At 44.4% G+C, this 17,165-nt stretch overlaps 1 protein-coding gene across 13 annotated transcripts in view; it reads right to left on the bottom strand.

The window, feature by feature from the left end:
• KCNMA1 (potassium calcium-activated channel subfamily M alpha 1) overlaps nucleotides 1–17,165 on the bottom strand; it is a 751,400-nt gene that overhangs the window by 233,944 nt on the left and 500,291 nt on the right. For all 13 annotated transcript variants that reach the window (XR_014253611.1, XM_082425674.1, XM_082425676.1 and 10 more), the window contains exons 6-8: nucleotides 11,253–11,328; nucleotides 3,396–3,471; nucleotides 1,163–1,333 (exon numbers count right to left, since the gene is read on the bottom strand). Coding sequence is in view for 12 of the 13 variants with exons in the window: in XM_082425674.1 (XP_082281800.1) it covers nucleotides 1,163–1,333; nucleotides 3,396–3,471; nucleotides 11,253–11,328 (323 nt within the window). In the remaining variant the exon portion in view is untranslated. The remainder of the gene's footprint in view (nucleotides 1–1,162; nucleotides 1,334–3,395; nucleotides 3,472–11,252; nucleotides 11,329–17,165) is intronic.

The following is a 17,165-nucleotide window of genomic DNA, read 5'->3' as shown; positions in this document are numbered from 1 at the left end:
TGAGAATCTATGCCTTTATGAATGATTAAAGACAATAAACACCAAAAGAAGATTTAAAAATATATAAACTTTTCCATTAAAAAAAAAATCACTAAAAAGCACAAAAGGTAAATTTAAGAAATCACATAGGAAAGGATAGCAAGGAGAAACACAAATCTGCCATGTTTTGTCCAACAAACATTGTGCTTGTGGCTAGATAAAGGGGTCTCACCTGCAGGGACCTCGCGGGTGCTGTGAGAACACTATGCTAATGTACACACCACACGTACATTTATATACATTTTTCAAATGTATATGCCATATGCATACAAAACAGAGATGTGTATGCATTAAATAAATGCATGTGCAGTGTACATATGTGAAAGCTGTGTGTGAATTTAGGGTTTTAATCACTTACCTCACACACAGCAAAACTCTAAACGTCAAAGGAGCTACTTTGCAAGACAAAATGCAGCCACCACCGATGAGTTGCCAGAAATCCCCCTTGAAAAGCACAATACGTCATAAACCACCGTGATGATCTGCACAGACCAGAAAAGCAAATAGTGCAGCTTTCTGATTTACAGAGCGGGAGGGAAAATACTGTGTCAGGGAGTTGGTTGGCTGTTTACAAAACCATACTCAGCTCACGTGGTGATGTCCATTCGGAGGAGACCAGTGGGCTCTCCTTCCTCCGGGGCGGGGACACTCCTCTTTAGAGCAAGGCCCCAGCCACAGTGTTTGTTGGAAGTTCAGGGAGGGGGAAGGGGGCGGGGAGCTCTTGAAACCGCAAACTGTCTACAGAGTATCAACAGTATCTACCCGGTCAGGTGACAGCAGTGTCCTTGCAGAATATCAGATGCTGAATTACATTACAAAGGCACAAACACTCTCACTTGATAAGTGAACATCACTTTCTTAAGACAATTAGGTTTGCTCCGGGCTAAATGGCTGTCCCTCACAAGGACACCATGCCTGGGTCTCAGGGTAACAAATTCAATATACCAAAGAAATATGCAGAACAGTCACCATGGCGTTTGGATTGACTTCACCGGATTGTAACACTAAGGCAGTCGCTTGCCTCTAGCACAGAAACACAGTCTCAAATACACAGCTTTCAGAAAATGGATAACAGAAAATATTAATGACTACAAAAATCAACATTGTAAGAAAGAGTTTTTACCAGTCCCCCGAGGATGAAGAAGACCATGAAGAGACGCCCGAGCGTGGTTTTTGCATAAACATCCCCGTAACCAACAGTGGACATGGTCACCATGAGCAAATAGACACACTCCCAGTAGGTAAGGGCCTGGTTGTTTTGGAAATTTTCCCATGGGTCCCCTGAATTCTCCACCTAAAGCAAGCGGACAGGGGAGAGAAAGGAAGAACGTTACATGCGTAATAAACAAGAAACACAGAAGCTCCAGCATCTAGGTTGCTTCTGGATGCATGGCATCCTCAGCCCGGGGAGTTTGCTGGCCTGAGCTGAGCTCTGTAAGTAACGATCACAACCTCTGAGCAGGTAGTGGAGAAAGTGGAGTGAAAGCCACACTGACACGCCTGTCCAGCTGATTGGGGCAGAGAAGGGAAGGAACTGAGGAACTTATCCAGAGCCCATTTTCTTCTCATTGTTATAAAGATCTGAGGCCAGCTGAATTTTAGGGCATTGCCTCTAGCCACATGAGGCCAGAGGCAATGCACTAAAGAGCCAAAGAGGCCTGCCCTGGCCCTTCTCTTGAGTTCCTGCTCAGTCCCAAAGAAATTCTGGACCCTCCCACAGGGGACCTCCTCCTTTCATTGTTTTGACCAAGTAGCTGCCCGAGGGACCTTGCTCCTTCAGATCATATGAACGAACCCCAAAAAGCATCTCTTGCAGTCTGACTAGGCTTTCCTTGCTTTGCAGAAGATCAGTGATGGCTCTGTCCTGCAAACTGCAGAAATCTCCCTTGGAAGCACAAAAAGTGAGCTCATGAGAACTATCTCCATTTGCACACCCTTTAGACCTAGGGCCAGCAAGCTTAGTCTGTAAAGGGCCAGATGGTCAATATTTTTGGCTTTGTGGACCACAGGGTTTCCTGCTCTCTGCAGGGACAACTCAACTCTGCAGGGGCAGCAGGAAATCAGGCAGAGGCAACAGGTGTGGAGAGCTTCTGCCCCAGGGTTGCATTTGGCCCATCTCTGCGTTAGGCTCACAAACACTTGCTATCCTCCCATCATCTATGATCTGCTGACAAAGCTGTGAGGCAGGCAGGGGAGACACTTTAGAGGAGAGAGGTCCAGCCCTACAATCCACTGGATGGCCAACGCCTGTGACCTGCCAGGGTGGTCCCCTGTGGATGGGTAACCCCAGGCCCCCTCACCCCCCGGGCCTCCAACTCTGCCTCTGCAGAAAGTAAGTTTCCAACACCTGGCCTCTTTCACACATCAATGCTTGTCCTCAATGTGCCCTTTTCATGGAGGTTTCCTGGTGAAGCAGAAGGTACTTCACACAATAGTAAGGTGAGGTCACTGCTTATTGAAAACAGCCAATGAACCCTCCATATCTGTGATTTTTGGCACTTGGCAGAATTACAGAATTATCTAAGGGTGATTTCAGCCAAGAATCCCATCAGCATAAAGGAGTGGGTGGGAAACCATCAGATCTAGTGACCGAGTGATTGACGGGGCAGTCTTCCTTTGGATGATAATTACAAAAATCCCAGTGGGAGGGAGGGGTAACAATGCTTCCTTCCACCCCTTATGCAGACAGAGGGTCAGCAAGAGAAAGGCACCTTTACCCAAAGCTTCCAAGTTAGATGAGGCTCCTTCTGGCTTTAAAGGTTTGTGTTTGTTTGAAACACACTTCCCACAATAGCTATGCTCCCTAGAAAGCAGGCAGAAATCTGCCCTGGAAAGGTGAGAACAGCTTGACAATAATATAAGGCTTTGGAGTCGTTAATTTAAAAGAATTAACATTTTTGAGACACGAAATAACTTGACAAGCAATCAGGCCAAAGAATCAAAGAGGGCTTTTTGTAAGGGGGAAGTGGAGGGAAATTGATGAATCTGAATTTGTTGTTTACTAAGAGATGGGGGCCAGACTTGCAACCTGGTCGCCAACCTTTTCTGGTGATTGCTGAGGAAGCACTGCCATCTTGTGGTTATTTGGGGTTATTGCAGACAGAAGGAAAAAAAAAAAAAAAAGGCAATGAAAGCCCCCATAGCAATACAGGTGAGCTGAAAACCGCAGGTGAAGGGTGTGATCGTGGCTCACCATCTGGAGTAAAAGGACTGGAAATCTAGACAACTGTGCAGTTGCTTCTCGTTTGTTTTGCATTCTACAGCTGGGCTGAAGTTTGTCTCCCAGGTAATAAAATGACTCAGAGAGGGCCTTGTTCCAGAAACGCCAGCACTGAAGCGTCTTCAAGGATACTTACCAAATGGATGAAGCCGGCTGCTGTTAGCCATGTGCTGATAAATATGGAGAGCAGATTCACCAGCTTGATGGAATTACTGTGCAAAAGACACAAGCAAAATCCCCAAGTTACAGAAGAAGACTCACTTGGGGCTGCCTTCCAGAGGAACAGAGCCTCTTTAGTGCCCACTCCCACGCCCAACCCCCCAGAGCCACCACAAGGGAAGGATCTGAAAGGTGGCATAAGTAGCTCAGGCCAGAGCCTATAGGAAGATGACTTCTGAGTTACTGAAAGTGGTCCCTAAGTTAAGCCCTCTGACGGTTTAAAATTTTTTCTTAATTTTTATTTTGAAAATCTGTAAATCTACAGAAATAGTGAAAGAAGAATATAATGAACACTTGGATGCCCTTCACCTAGATTAACCAGTTAACATTTTGCCACATTGGTTTTTTTATCTCTATACATTTTCTCTTCTTCTTTTTTTTTCCTTTTTCTGGCTGAACCATTTTACAAGCACATTGTAGACATCATGACACAACCCCCTGAATACTTCAGCACTGAACACCTAAGAAGGACACTGTGCAAGACAATCATAATACAATTGTCCTGCCTAAGGAAACTGACACGGATTCAGTAATGTCATCTAATAGGCACTCCTAATCTAGATATCTCCAGTTGCTCCGAAATTAGGTTTACTGATGCTTTCATGTTTTCACCCTGATTCAGGAAGTAATCAAGGTTCATGCGCTGCATTTGATTATTATGTGGCTTTAATCTAGGGGTCAGGAAACTTTTCTAATAAAGGGACAGATAGTAAATATTCAGGCTTTGCTGGGTCATAAAGTCTCTGTTGCAACTACTCAATTCTGCTGCTGGAGCAGAAAAGCACCTTGGGAAACCTGTAAAGGAATAGGTGTGGCAGTGTTCCAGGAAAACTTTATTCACAAAGACAGGCAGTGGGCTGATTGGCCTAAGTAGTAATGGCTACTCAGTTTGCCATTCTCTGCTTTATTCTCCTTTAATTTGTAAGTAACACACCCCCACCCCGCAACCAATACACACACCCTTTTAAATCTGTTTTTAGTGCCAATTTAATTTTCTGTGCACCCAGGCCAGCTGTCATCCAGAATGTCCCATATTCTGGATTTGTCTGACTGTTCCCGCCTGATCAGATCCTGTTTCAATACGTCTTTTGAGAATACCCGCCTGGGATGGCATCACATCAGGAAATTCCAACTCAACTGCACCAGGTCCAGTCACCTGGTGAAGGTGGAAACGCCAGATGGCGCCACTGAGAGGTGCCCATTTCCCTTTGTAATTAATATGCCATCTGGGGAGTGGGACTCTGGGACCATATGAATATCCTATTCCCCAACGACCTTATACCTTAAAATTACGGCATCCACCAGTGTTCCTCGAGAAAGATCGATTGGCACTCACGAGATACTTAGCTCCCTTATGGTAGGGGCCTTGTCGGCAGGGACCCTGGGAGCAGTGAGTCCCTGGTGTACAGCAGGGCCTCTAAGAATCTGCACTGAGTGAGTTGGTCTCCCCTCTGTACTCGTCCCATCTGCCTTCACCCCGTTCACTCCTACTGGGTGTACAGCTCCTCAACCACTGTTGTCAGCAGGTCGCTGCCCTGTCCAAAGGCTGCTGTTGAGTAAAATATTATGTCCAAACTCCCACCTTCAACACCCTCTGAAGTTTCAGGTCCTCCTACCACGATTCTTTCTACACAAACCTTGCAACTTCCATCACAGCCAAACTTACTCACCAAGTCTTTGTTTATGCTATTACTCAGCTCGAAAGCCTTCCCCTCTCTCCAAATATTTCCCTTTCTTCAAAGCCTGGTTCAGTCCCTACATCTTCCTTAAAGTGGTTCTACCCACGGGCAATACAAAGTGACCTACGTCTCCTTCACCTCCAGCTATTCATTGGTAACCCATCCCGCTGTCTTAAGCATCGTTTCAGATTTCTATTCGACTCTTGTGTTCCCACCTGCGTCGTGCAGAAAAGAACTCTCTCTCTTTCAGTCTCCCCAGAGGGGCCTAACACTGCCCACGGCGTGGTTCAGCCCATCATCCTGGATGGATTGATCTCCGGCCCCTCCCACCTCTTTCTCAAGGGAAACCAATGGTTTAAATTCTAAGAGTTTAAGATCACAGTGATAAGGATGGCTGACACAGTTCTTTCACAGGGCTTACCATGTGCACCGCCATTTTAAGTGCTTCATGTATATTAACTCATCAAATCTTCATAATGACTCTATGAGGCGGTCCCAAGGTTAAGAAACTGACCCAACTTCAAAGCAGTAAGCAGCAGAGCTGGGACTTGAACCCAGGCAGTTTGGTTCCAGAGTCTGCCCTCTTGGCCACTACAGTGTAGAACACAGTCACAGCCTGGGATCCACCAGAAAGTCTTCCTTGTTGTGAAAGTGAAGCTGTGCCTTCCCCACACCCCGTGTAGAGGATATGAAGAGGGCCAGAGGGTACTGCCCCAGGGAGGATAGAGGCTATCACCATATCCTGTCCCCAACTAGTTTCTCAAGAGGAAGCCAAAATAAAGCAAAACCTCCCTGCCTCTGCTTTTTAGCCCTCTGAGGTGCATTAACCTTGGAGAGAGAGAGACTGAAGAGGGACAGGTAGCCAGTGGCAAAGGGAGAGATCTCAGGGAAGCCTGTGTTGTTCATCTTCTCAGAGGATAATTAAGTGCCAAGGTGATTCACTTACACAGTCCTGGATCCTTGGAGACTGAACAAAGCAGTGTCCCACCAATAACCACGTGGAGCCCTCTTGAGAGATCACAACTATGGGAGTCTCCGAGCCTCATGGTGCTTTGGAAAAACGACCTTATATGGTGATTATTAATCTCTGATTGTCACAGTGATATTAATAGTACTTAAGGGAGCTCTCTGTTGTGTAGAGAACATTTAATCATCGTTGCTGAAAGAGTCCCTATTAAGCACTGAAATCTGATTATTTTTTACGGCATCTGCATCATTACAGATGCCCAGTATTAGGAATTTGCTTTTCAAATGAAACTCTCTGACCAGGCAATCATCTACAAGCTCTGTGCAAGAGACACAAGATTAATTCTTGGTGGACTTTCTCCGTATTCTGAAACTTGAACCTCACCAAGCTGAAGAGGGCTCCTTGGGAAGAGGGAAGGGGTTGCAGGACAGGGTTGTGGGCTCCGCATGGCAAGAGACCACTGGAGATAGTCATAGACTTCAGGGCCAAGCCCAGGGGTCTGGACCAAAGGGCAAGTTCCCGATGGTTAGAATGATTGGAACTATTCAGGTTCTAGCCCCCTCACGATAAGGGACAGATTGTGACGTTAGCATGAGAACCTAACTTCACTTTCGTGTTTTCCATTATCATTTCTGGGCCCCTGCCCCATGAGTTCTCACTAGCCATTAGAGTAATCTGTATCAGTGGATACAGTGCATCATCGTCTACGGGCAGGCACAGAGACTTTTCTGTTCTTACAGATCAGAGACCTTTTTTAGGACTCCGTAGATATCGGGAGAGAGAGTCTGTCTCTGTAGATACTGGAAGAATGAATGTTTGTCTTTTTCCAAGATAATAGCTGAAAACCCAGAACCGCTGGGGGCCATCTCTGCTCTCAGTGTATTTAACAAGACATGTATGGGTTGAGACTGAAAATATCATCTCTTTCCAAAACGCAATACGAATTCATCTCCGTTCTACTTGACCAGTATTTTCCTCTTTGTTTCTGGCTGAGAATAGAGGCAGGTGCCAATGCCCTTATTTTGTTTTATTGTTACCTTTGCTGGACAGATGTGCAATCCCCTCAAAGTCAACTGCACTGTACCCCACGGGGATGAATGGCCTGAACGATAAGACACAGAGTGAAGCAAAATCAAGTTCTGTCAATTCTAACCCTTAAATATCTCTCGATCTCTCTCCCTCTTCTCCGAACGCCAGTCCCTAGTACCACTTGCCTGGACAACTGCCTCCTGACCAGTCTCATGGTCTATGGCTTAGATGTTTTAGACCCACTCTCTATACAATTGGTGGAACAGTGGATCTTTCTAAAATGTAAATCTGACCACGTTCCTCTCCTGCCCAAACCCCTCAACAACTCTTCCTTGCTCTCCGAGTCAAATCTATGACATCTGAGAGCCTTCACGATGTGGCCTCTGCCTGCAGTCTCTATACTGATAACTCTTTTCTAGAACTTTAACCTTGCAGCCGTTTCTGAGGTAATATATGTAGTACAGTGATTTCAGTTTCCAAAATGTCAAAAAAAAAAAATGCGTTGTTTAGGTAAATGATGGTACATACATAGAGTGGAATGCTATGTGGGAAACGGAAGTGACACGGTAGAATATTAGTGAGGTTATCTCAACCATCGATGGTGTTGAGGAAACTGTGCTTTATCCTTTTCTATATTGTTGAAATGTTTACACTGCACTTTAATAATTAGAGGAAACAGTAAGGCAACTACTTTTTTTTTTTTTTTTTTTAAAAAGCACTAGGTGCTCCATGCCCCCATCATAAGTATCTATATCTCCATCATCAGCATTAAATGAGGTATGGAATGACCGCCTTTAGACAGAGCTGCTTCCTTTGCTCGGACTGTATTAAGTCTGCTTGCCAGTTTGCTGGGCAACTGAGGAACTGCCAAAAGCTCAGACAATGGCACAAGGTCTCCCAGTGGCCCCTTCAATATGCCATTTATAGGACATGGAGCCTTTGAGGCCCTTCTGTTGGCTGGCAGTTTGGGGAATGACCCTGATGCTGTCCCGTTACTGTGACTTTCTGTTTTCTCTGTCATCCTGTTCACTCTGTCATCTTTTTCCTGACCTCTTCATCCCTTCTGTCTCCCTCTTTCCCCATCCCTCTTTCTCTTTCTCTCCACACCCCCCCCCATATATTTTTCTGCCCTGTTTCGTCCCACTTTGGGCCAGGAGAGGCAGCTGAAGAACGGAACATGAAACCACAATTTCATATCATTATTTCAAATCGCATTTCAATGTCTCCACCGCTACCCAATACCCCAGGTTGCTGGGGACTGGCCGCTAGAGAAAGTCATACAAAACCCCCGGAAAGATGATGGCAGGGCTCCACCCACCCTCTTGGAAGGTCCCCGTGAAAGCAGCAAAGTACAGAGGCGTTACCAGAAAATCCCTCAAGGTACGAAGCCCTACAAGGACCAAGGCTTCTGCTTCTCTGCGGCAGAGCCTGCGGGATCTGTGCCTGGGGCTCACGGAAGGAAGGGGCCGCGATCAGCCAGGCAGCTGGAGAGGGAACGGGCTCAGAGAGCTATTCTAGACCTCCCGAGTTCTTACAATCACATGAAGGTTCAGTCTGTGCCTGGTGACCTGGCCTCTCCCTGCCCCCCTAACCTCATCTTTCTCTTTTCCTACCATGGAAACCCCAGTCTCCAAGAGCACAGAATTACTCAACGTTCCCCCAAAGGCCATGCTCTCTCACTTACGTGTTTTCCTGCAGCTTCCTTGATAGGAAGTCGCCCCACTCACCCTCCCTCTCACATGCCTAATCTCCAGCACCACCAGAATGACACCTGGCTTTCTACAAGGCTTACCGAAGACACCCCCTTTGCCTTGAAAAGATCCTTGACTGTCTCACACTCACGCCGAGCCCCACTTAATCACTCTCCTCCATGCCTCCCAAGCCCTGGGTGTACCTGTACCAACCACACTAGGGGTCAGTCCTCCCCCAGGGAGCTCTCTGAAAGTAGGACTCAATCCTGGCACCCATCTCGCTGCTGCACAAATGGTTGCTCAATTCAGGCTTGAAGTCACCCTGATGCTGTCCCTGATTGTGGCAGGAACTGGGACAATCCAAGTGTGTGGTTGTGATGGAAACCACCCTCCCATAACACAAGGAGTTTAATTCTGTGGGAAGTGGGGTGCTTGGGGAAATGCTGTTTGGGGCTTAGGATGGCAGACATCCCAGTAGCCTGCCGCTCCGCGACTCTCCCAATGTACAGTCACCTCTTTCCCTCACTCGCTGCTTCAGATTTTCCCCCCCTGCACTGGGAGAATGAACCCCCATAATTGTAGAGTCATCAGGTGGAATGTTTCCCCAGGGAGGCTAGTGCTATTTCCTGCATCCAGAGGAAAGGAGTCTTCTCCAAGGAATGGGAAGTTGGCGGGTCTCTTGGCAAAAGCCTAGGAAGAGATAGTTTACTCAGATGGCTTATCGTTCTCCCAAGTCCAGGAAGGATCCACATGGAGTACGAGGAAGGTGAGAATACAGTTCTCTCCATGTTATTCCTCAGAGTAATGGCACCTTCTTAAGATGCTGGCGTCAGAGGATTAAAAGCCCCCTAAACAAGTAAACTCGAAACAGGGAGAGAGAGGCACTATACCATGTTAGACAGTGTGGATGACGCCATGTAACACCGTCCCCACAAGTATCTCTTAAATACAGCTCCTGTGATGGCCACTGGGTCCTCACCAAGTCTACCTGTAAAAATACAGTGTAGTGGAGCAAATATGATAGAGGCAAAACTTGAGGATTACTAGCTTTGTTGACCATTTTAATTTCAAGAGGAATATGAGTCTCTCGCATAGAAAAGTCATAAAAAGGTAGAAATGAAGGTTACTGTCACTCAGAAGAAATACGAAGAATAACAATATTCATTCCATATTAATAATAGTACACACTATTAGATGGAGCACCAACAAATTCTGACCCCAGGATAATGAAAGTAAAGGGTGTTGGGACACACTGTAGAAGATTTCCATGGCATTCGACGCTCATTTTCTTTTTAACTTGACTAATAGGAAGTGAATTTATTCCCCCATTCACGCAGATGAATAGTTAGCGAGGGGAAACCAATTTGAAATCAAAACAAACTAAAATAAAACAAAACACACTAAGACCCAAAGAGGAAAGCCTGTCACATTTGTTGGATGTGACATATTCAGGAAGCTGAGTCCCAGCCTCAGTTACTGAGAAAACAATGCTGAATCCAAGCTCCCCCAAAATGCAGGTGTATTAATTACAAATCACAAACATAGACATGTCCTGTTTTTCATCATTTATCAAACACGTTAAGGCCAACCAAAGAGGAAGTGGAACATTAGCAGTGAGCTTCTCAAAGTGTAATTTCCTATGAGAGAAATTTATGACCTGTACTTATTCTCCATTAAAGGACGTCCAACCTCTTTTATTAGTTTATTCATCAAGGCAGCCCTGGTTTCCGGCCAGCCCTGAGAACCTGCAGGTCCTCAGGAAAGGGGTCTCTGGGGGATTTTTTTCTCCTGGTCCAGTAGTGTTTTCCAGATCATAATACAGTTAACAGAAGTAGTCATGGTGCATTCGGCGGGAGGTTTTTAGATATTCCCCAGAAGGCAATTCACAGAGCAAGCCCCAGGGGCTACACGGGCTATAAAGTGAACATCTAGAATGTACTTTGAAATGAAATGATTTTCTGTTTGCCGTATGAGGTCTGTGATTGCCTCTCAAAGAGCACTGCTTCCATTGCTTTTATGGCCAGGTTCAATTTCTTATTTAGTGATGTAATAAAGGGGTGATTTAAAACCTGGGAGCAAGGACTTCCCAATCAATGAGCAGACCTATCCCTCACCCACTGTGCACCTCTCTCCATGGAGCTGCAGCCGGTGTCCAAGCAACCCCACAAGGTCCCCCCAAAACTGTCTCTACTTCCCCCCATACACAGCTGTTTCTTTCTCTTTACCATAGAGTCCCCGCCCTGCAGAAGACCCTACCTCGAGGCCTTCCCTGGGTTTCTGTGTTAGATCACTCCCTCTGTGCATAAAAGAACTCTAACTTTATCGTGATGAAAGTACACACACCTGATATTTACAACGTGGCACTGGGGACCAGAACGAGAAAAAAAATATGAGAAAGAACATCTTACCTTGTTTTCAGGATATTCAGAAACTGCAAAATTTCTGAAAACTGGATCAGCCTGAGAGCTCTTAAAAATCTCAAACCTGGAAAGAGAAATGAAATAGAGATGCATTATTTTCAAGGTGTGGTTTTAATGTCCACAGACTGCCGTTGGATTTACAGCTGCCAAGGTTAATGGGATATGAAATTCCTGCAGAAGAATGAACCATCCCGTACCTTGGATGTAGTTCTTCATCCTGATCCTTGGCTCGTTTAATCTCAGCTGGTAACCTGACTTTTTCATGAAAGGGGCCCTGTATGGAGCTGCTGCAGAGGATATTCTGGTGGGCAGAGCCCAGTTTACGGAGCTTTCTCATGTGTCCATCTCTGATTTAAAGCACTATTTCTAAGTTACATGGTTGTCTGAGAGGATTCTGTCTCTGAAAAATACTGGGAATAGCTCAGGGTAACCCTTGTGCTAAGAGCAGATTAGGAACAAATCAGATAACCTCACCTCTTCGGTGGATTTTCTTTTTTTTTTTTTTTTCAATCTTTACCTGCAGTTCTGATAAAATGAAGAGTATAGCCCACTGTGTTATCTGTTTCCTACAAGGTTCTATATTTTTCTTCCAATCAAAAAAAAAAAATCAAATCATTAAGATATCACACCCCATATACTTCAGGATTCAAAACTTATATAATTCTACTTTTACTGAGTGTCAAGATACATGCTTCTCCATTCTAAATCAGCAACCTCTCTTGAATGGAGAAGAAGAGCCAGTGTTTCTATGTAGCAGGAGAGAGAGGGAAATGGGGAAGGAAGACACAATTGAGGGTTCAAGAAAATACAAATTATTGTTGTGTTTTAATAGCCATGGGTAAAATGTATTTCTGTTGAGATCAAATTTGTGAGTCAAAAACAATCTGAATGACTCATGGGGCTTTGAATCTTGGCAGTTGTGCAAGAGAACTGTTTACAAAATACTTTATTACAGCTTTGAGACACTTTCAATATCACACCCACTCCCAAGGGGATTCAAAGCATTTTATTAAGCTTCCTCATGTGCCATGTGTGGAGCTGAGCACAGAGTGGGCTAAGTTGTGGACGGGCAGCTCGATGTCCATGGGTGAGAGTTTATTTGGCCCAGTATGTGAGGCAGTAAAGTGGGGAGGCGTGCAGAGTGGTGGGAAGAAGCGGTGGTGATTCTCTCGAGACCCCAGGGTGAATCAAGGAAAGGAGACAGACTGGAAGTTTTCCCCTGAACAGCTCCATATTGAGCTCAGTTAGATTACTCCTTGTTCAAGCATAAGGTGACAAGGAAAAGCTAACTTAAAGCCCACAGAAGGAAAAACCCCACTGCTCAAGAGGGACAAAAGGATATGGCTCAAAAGGAAAATTTCTCATCTAAAAGGATTTACCTTCACGGACAGAAGATTTTTCAAAAAACACCCGCCTTCTGTTCTGAATGATATTCATATTACTTTTATTCAACAAGAAAGTGCAGAGATGAGAAGGGATGTGGATGATATAAAAGTCTCAGGAGCCAAAAACCCAGTCCTAACCGAGCTGATGAAAGGTTGACCTCACACCGCTAACAACGGGATGCAGAGGACAGAATGGAGAGGTCATCTCACAAGGCAGAGAAAAGATGAAACTTAAGAAAACAGAAATGGAGTAGAGATCACAGAGATCCAATCTATGAATAAAATGTGTTCCAAAGGGAAGTGCAAACAACACGTAGATCATAAGTAGCGGCCAGGACATCACAGGATTGAACTTTCTGGATATGAAAAGAATGACTCGAGATTAGAAAAACAAATACAGTATGCTAACACATATATATGGAATCTAAGGAAAAAAAAAAAAAAAAAAAAGGCCATGAAGAACCTAGTGGCAAGACGGGAATAAAGACACAGACCTACTAGAGAATGGACTTGAGGATATGGGGAGGGGGTGGGGTGAGATGTGACAGGGTAAGAGAGTGTCATGGACATATATACACTACCAAATGTAAAATAGATAGCTAGTGGGAAGCAGCCATATAGCACAGGGAGATCAGCTCGGTGCTTTGTGACCACCTAGAGGGGTGGGATGGGGAGGGTGGGAGGGAGGGAGATGCAAGAGGGAAGAGATATGGGAACATATTGTATGTGTATAACTGATTCACTTTGTTATAAAGCAGAAGCTAACACACCATTGTAAGGCAATTATACTTCAATAAAGATGTTTTTAAAAAAAAAAAAAAAAAAAAAGGCAAAATGAACGATCAGCTCTGAGAGACTGACGCCAAGAAGTCTCTTATTGTTCTTCCCTTCAAATTTCAAGTATTAAAATAAATGAAGAAGTAAAAATCAAAAAGTGTCAGGGTGGGGAGAGGGTTACCATTAAGGCAACTAAGATCTCATTACGTAACAGTAAGTGTTAAGCAACGACTGGGTAACGTGCAGAATTTTAAAACAAGGAGAGTCTGACCCAAGATTTTTATACCCTGTCAAGTAGTTGTTCAACAGTGTAAGGGCAACAAAAAATACTTTCAAATATCCAAGTTCTCAGAAAATATATTGTTTGAACAAAACATTTGCAAAGAAGTTCAATAAGTCTGACTAAATCAGAATGGGGGGTGGTGCAGGCTGGAAAGTGAATGGTTAATAAACTCTCCTGTTGGTCCGAAGCATCCAGCCCAACCTGGATGGCTGATCTGACTGCAGCATCACTGGCACATATTGCTGGGAGGTAAAATAACACATTTAGAAGCTCGAGGTAGAAAAACACTGGCAGTTAGTACTGAAACCAGTCAGGGATATAAGGATGCTTTAGTAACATATTAGCCGCTAGTAGTTTCATCCTGAAAAACTGTGTGTGTGTGTATGTGTGTGTGTGTGTGTGAGAGAGACAGAGAGTGTGTGTGTGTACTTTCATTTATGGAAACAAAAATTGAATACAAATGGCCCACGCTTTGAATGGGATTTCCTTCTTTTTATCGTGAAGAAATGCCTTTTGCATCCTGTATTATTGGTTTGTCGTTTGTCATATTTTAAAGTGACTCACAAAAATAAGATAGAATAAAAGCTTTTCTTTTAAATTGAGGTATATGAAAATAAAGGTAGAAAAAAAAAAAAGAATGCCGCAGTCACAAGGTCCTGTCCTCTCGCTAGAGGTAAACTGTAGACCTAGGTCTGAGCTCTTTCCCAAGGAAAGCAAGCAGGGGAGGCACTCTAAGATTAAGAAAGGAGGAAAATAAGCTGGTTCTTAGGAGAAGAGGTTATCCCAGGAGAGGGACTCAAGAGAAATGTCTCCCTGCCAAAGGGGCCTGGGGTGATGCAGGAGCGACATTCTCACGGGCTGAACAATGGTGGGCTTTGTTTATTTGACTGCTTTGTGCTGGTCATTGTCACGGCACTGGGTTTCACTAATGCAAATGAGAAACAAAGTTCTACACAGGGCTAAAAAAAATCAGTCTACATGTTCTCCTCAGATCAAGCCAGACACTTTGGAGAAATGCCTGGTCTGAAGTGTCTATCCTTCAGGCCACAGCTCACAGCAGCTCCCCAACTGCTTTCTCCCCTGCGCCACTTGTGGTCTATTCTCAGCACAGCAGCCAGAGTGAGCGTGTTACCAGGTAAAATGGATCAAGCCGTTCCTCTGCTCAAAATCCTCCAATGCCCACATTCCACACAAAGTAGAAGTCAAAGTCCTTCAAGAACCTAAAGCAAGGCCAGCCCTCATTCTTTTTGGACCTGCTGGCCTCTTCCCCCCACTCATACTACTTTGTCTCTGATCTGGCCGTCTTCCTCAGTGATCCTTGACTGTGTACGGATGCTCCTGCCTCAGGGCCTTTGCACATGCTCTTCTCTCTGCCTGGAATGCTCCTTCCCAAATGGCCACATGGTGCCCTCGCTCACCTCCTTCAGGTGTTTAATCAACATAACTTTCTCAGGGAGATCTTCCCTGGCTACTCTGTCTAAAAGTGCAACTCCCCCCTCAGCCCCACCCACTCCCCAAAACTCTTTATTCCGCTTGCCTGCTTTACTTTTCTCCCCAGCATGAAGCACCAGCATCTTACTTATTTATGTAGTTTACTTTCTGTCTCCTTATCCATAGCACCAGCTCTTGGAGGGGAGGGATTGATGTCTGTTGTGTTCATGGCTGTATCCCATGTACCTAAAATAGTGCCTTGCGTAAGGTGTATACTCAGTAACTACTTGCTTGAATTGAACTGAATGAATCAGACTTCTGAGAATTAGATGGCAGAGAGCTAAAGGTTAGAGGCTCTGCATTTGGAACTCTGAGGCTACACATTGTTTACTAAAGGGAAAAGCCATGACCTCTGAAAGTTCACCTGACAGAGGCCTGGGCTGACACTCTTAGGAAATATGAAGAAGCCTAACCAGGAAAGAGCCTTGACCAATGGTCACGCTGCTATACTCAGAGAGGTCCTGAAAGAGGATAGACAGCAACCTCAGATTCCATAAAGAGGCCAAGAGAAGGAAGCAGTGGGATGGGCAATGCCAAAGTGACAAATTACTCATCTCCTTTGCTTTATAACACTATATTCTTATTATTTATTCTATATAATTTAAAATATCTGAAATAAAATTATTTTTTAGGAAATAGAAAATGGCTATAACAGAGTTGTGAAGAAGAAAATAACATATTAATTATGCTCTCCAAAAGTCTAGATAGTTTCATGAGCAAGTTTCCTTTAAACTATCAAAAAACGGTAAACTTCTCTACATATCAATACTCTCTATTATATAGTCAAGTAATAAAAATGGACTCTTCTCTCTCTTTCTGTACTTTGTATTGGTTAGAAAAGTGGTATTACCTGGATATAGGTTTAAAAAGAAAAAAATGGCAAGCTCATCACACTAATGACTATTGACTAACCACAAGAATCCTACATAAAATACTAGTGAATCACATGCGAGACTATATTGTGTGTGTGTGTGTGTGTGTGTGTGTGTGTGTGTGTGTGTGTTGAACTATTTCTTTTTTCTTAGCATCTTTACTGGAGTATAATTGCTTTACAATGGTGTGTTAGTTTCTGCTGTGTAACAAAGTGAATCAGCTATACACATATATATATAACCCCGTATCTGCTCCCTCTTGCGTCTCCCTCCCATCCTCCCTATCCCACCCCTCTAGGTGGTCACGAGACTATATTAAATAAATAACATGCATGAGCTATAGGGGGTGCTGTGGAGCACAGCCCAGATCCCTTTTCCCAGGATCTTTATTCATCACTGGCTCCTGAAGAGCAGCCTTGCCCACGGTCACACCCCTTACCAGGGGTGGCCTGCATGGCTGGTAGATATGGGGACAAAGGTCTGCTGCCTTGCCTGGATTTGGGACAATGCTGAAGGGCCATCCAGCTGCAGAGCTGTCTGTGGGATGGACAAGGCCTCTGGTACAGGTGCAGCACAGCTGAGCCCTCCACCCCATCCTAGTGCCCTTCTTCTCTCCCAGAGATGGGTATTAAAACCTGCCCTGGAGATTGTGTGCCAGAAGACTAAGTATTCAGCTAAAGCGTGGCAGGCACATTGCAAGTACTTGACAAACAGTAAATTTTACCATATGAAGCTATGGAATTGAAACAGCATATTATTGTTCACAACTACACAGAAAAGTCAACAAGACGGAATAGAAAGCCCATAAAGATACACACACACACACACATACACACGGTAAATAGTGTTATTGTTACTTTAAATTATTGGTAAAATGATGATGTTGACAATGATGTAAATCTATTATGATTGATCATCTGCTATTTTTAATTATTTCTACATGCCTAATCCTTTAGCTCTATCTTATTTAATCCATACAACCGAAGAAAATAGCTAAGGATAAACAGACTAGAGAATGTGTCCAGCACACAGTTTGTAAGCAGCACAGCACAAATTTCAACCCAAATTTATGTAACGCCACAAAACCCAAGCT

Source organism: Balaenoptera physalus (assembly GCF_965194825.1).
Source record: "Balaenoptera physalus genome assembly, chromosome: 14".
In the NCBI taxonomy this organism is placed as follows: domain Eukaryota; kingdom Metazoa; phylum Chordata; class Mammalia; order Artiodactyla; family Balaenopteridae; genus Balaenoptera; species Balaenoptera physalus.
This window is presented reverse-complemented; position numbering and strand designations above follow the sequence as displayed.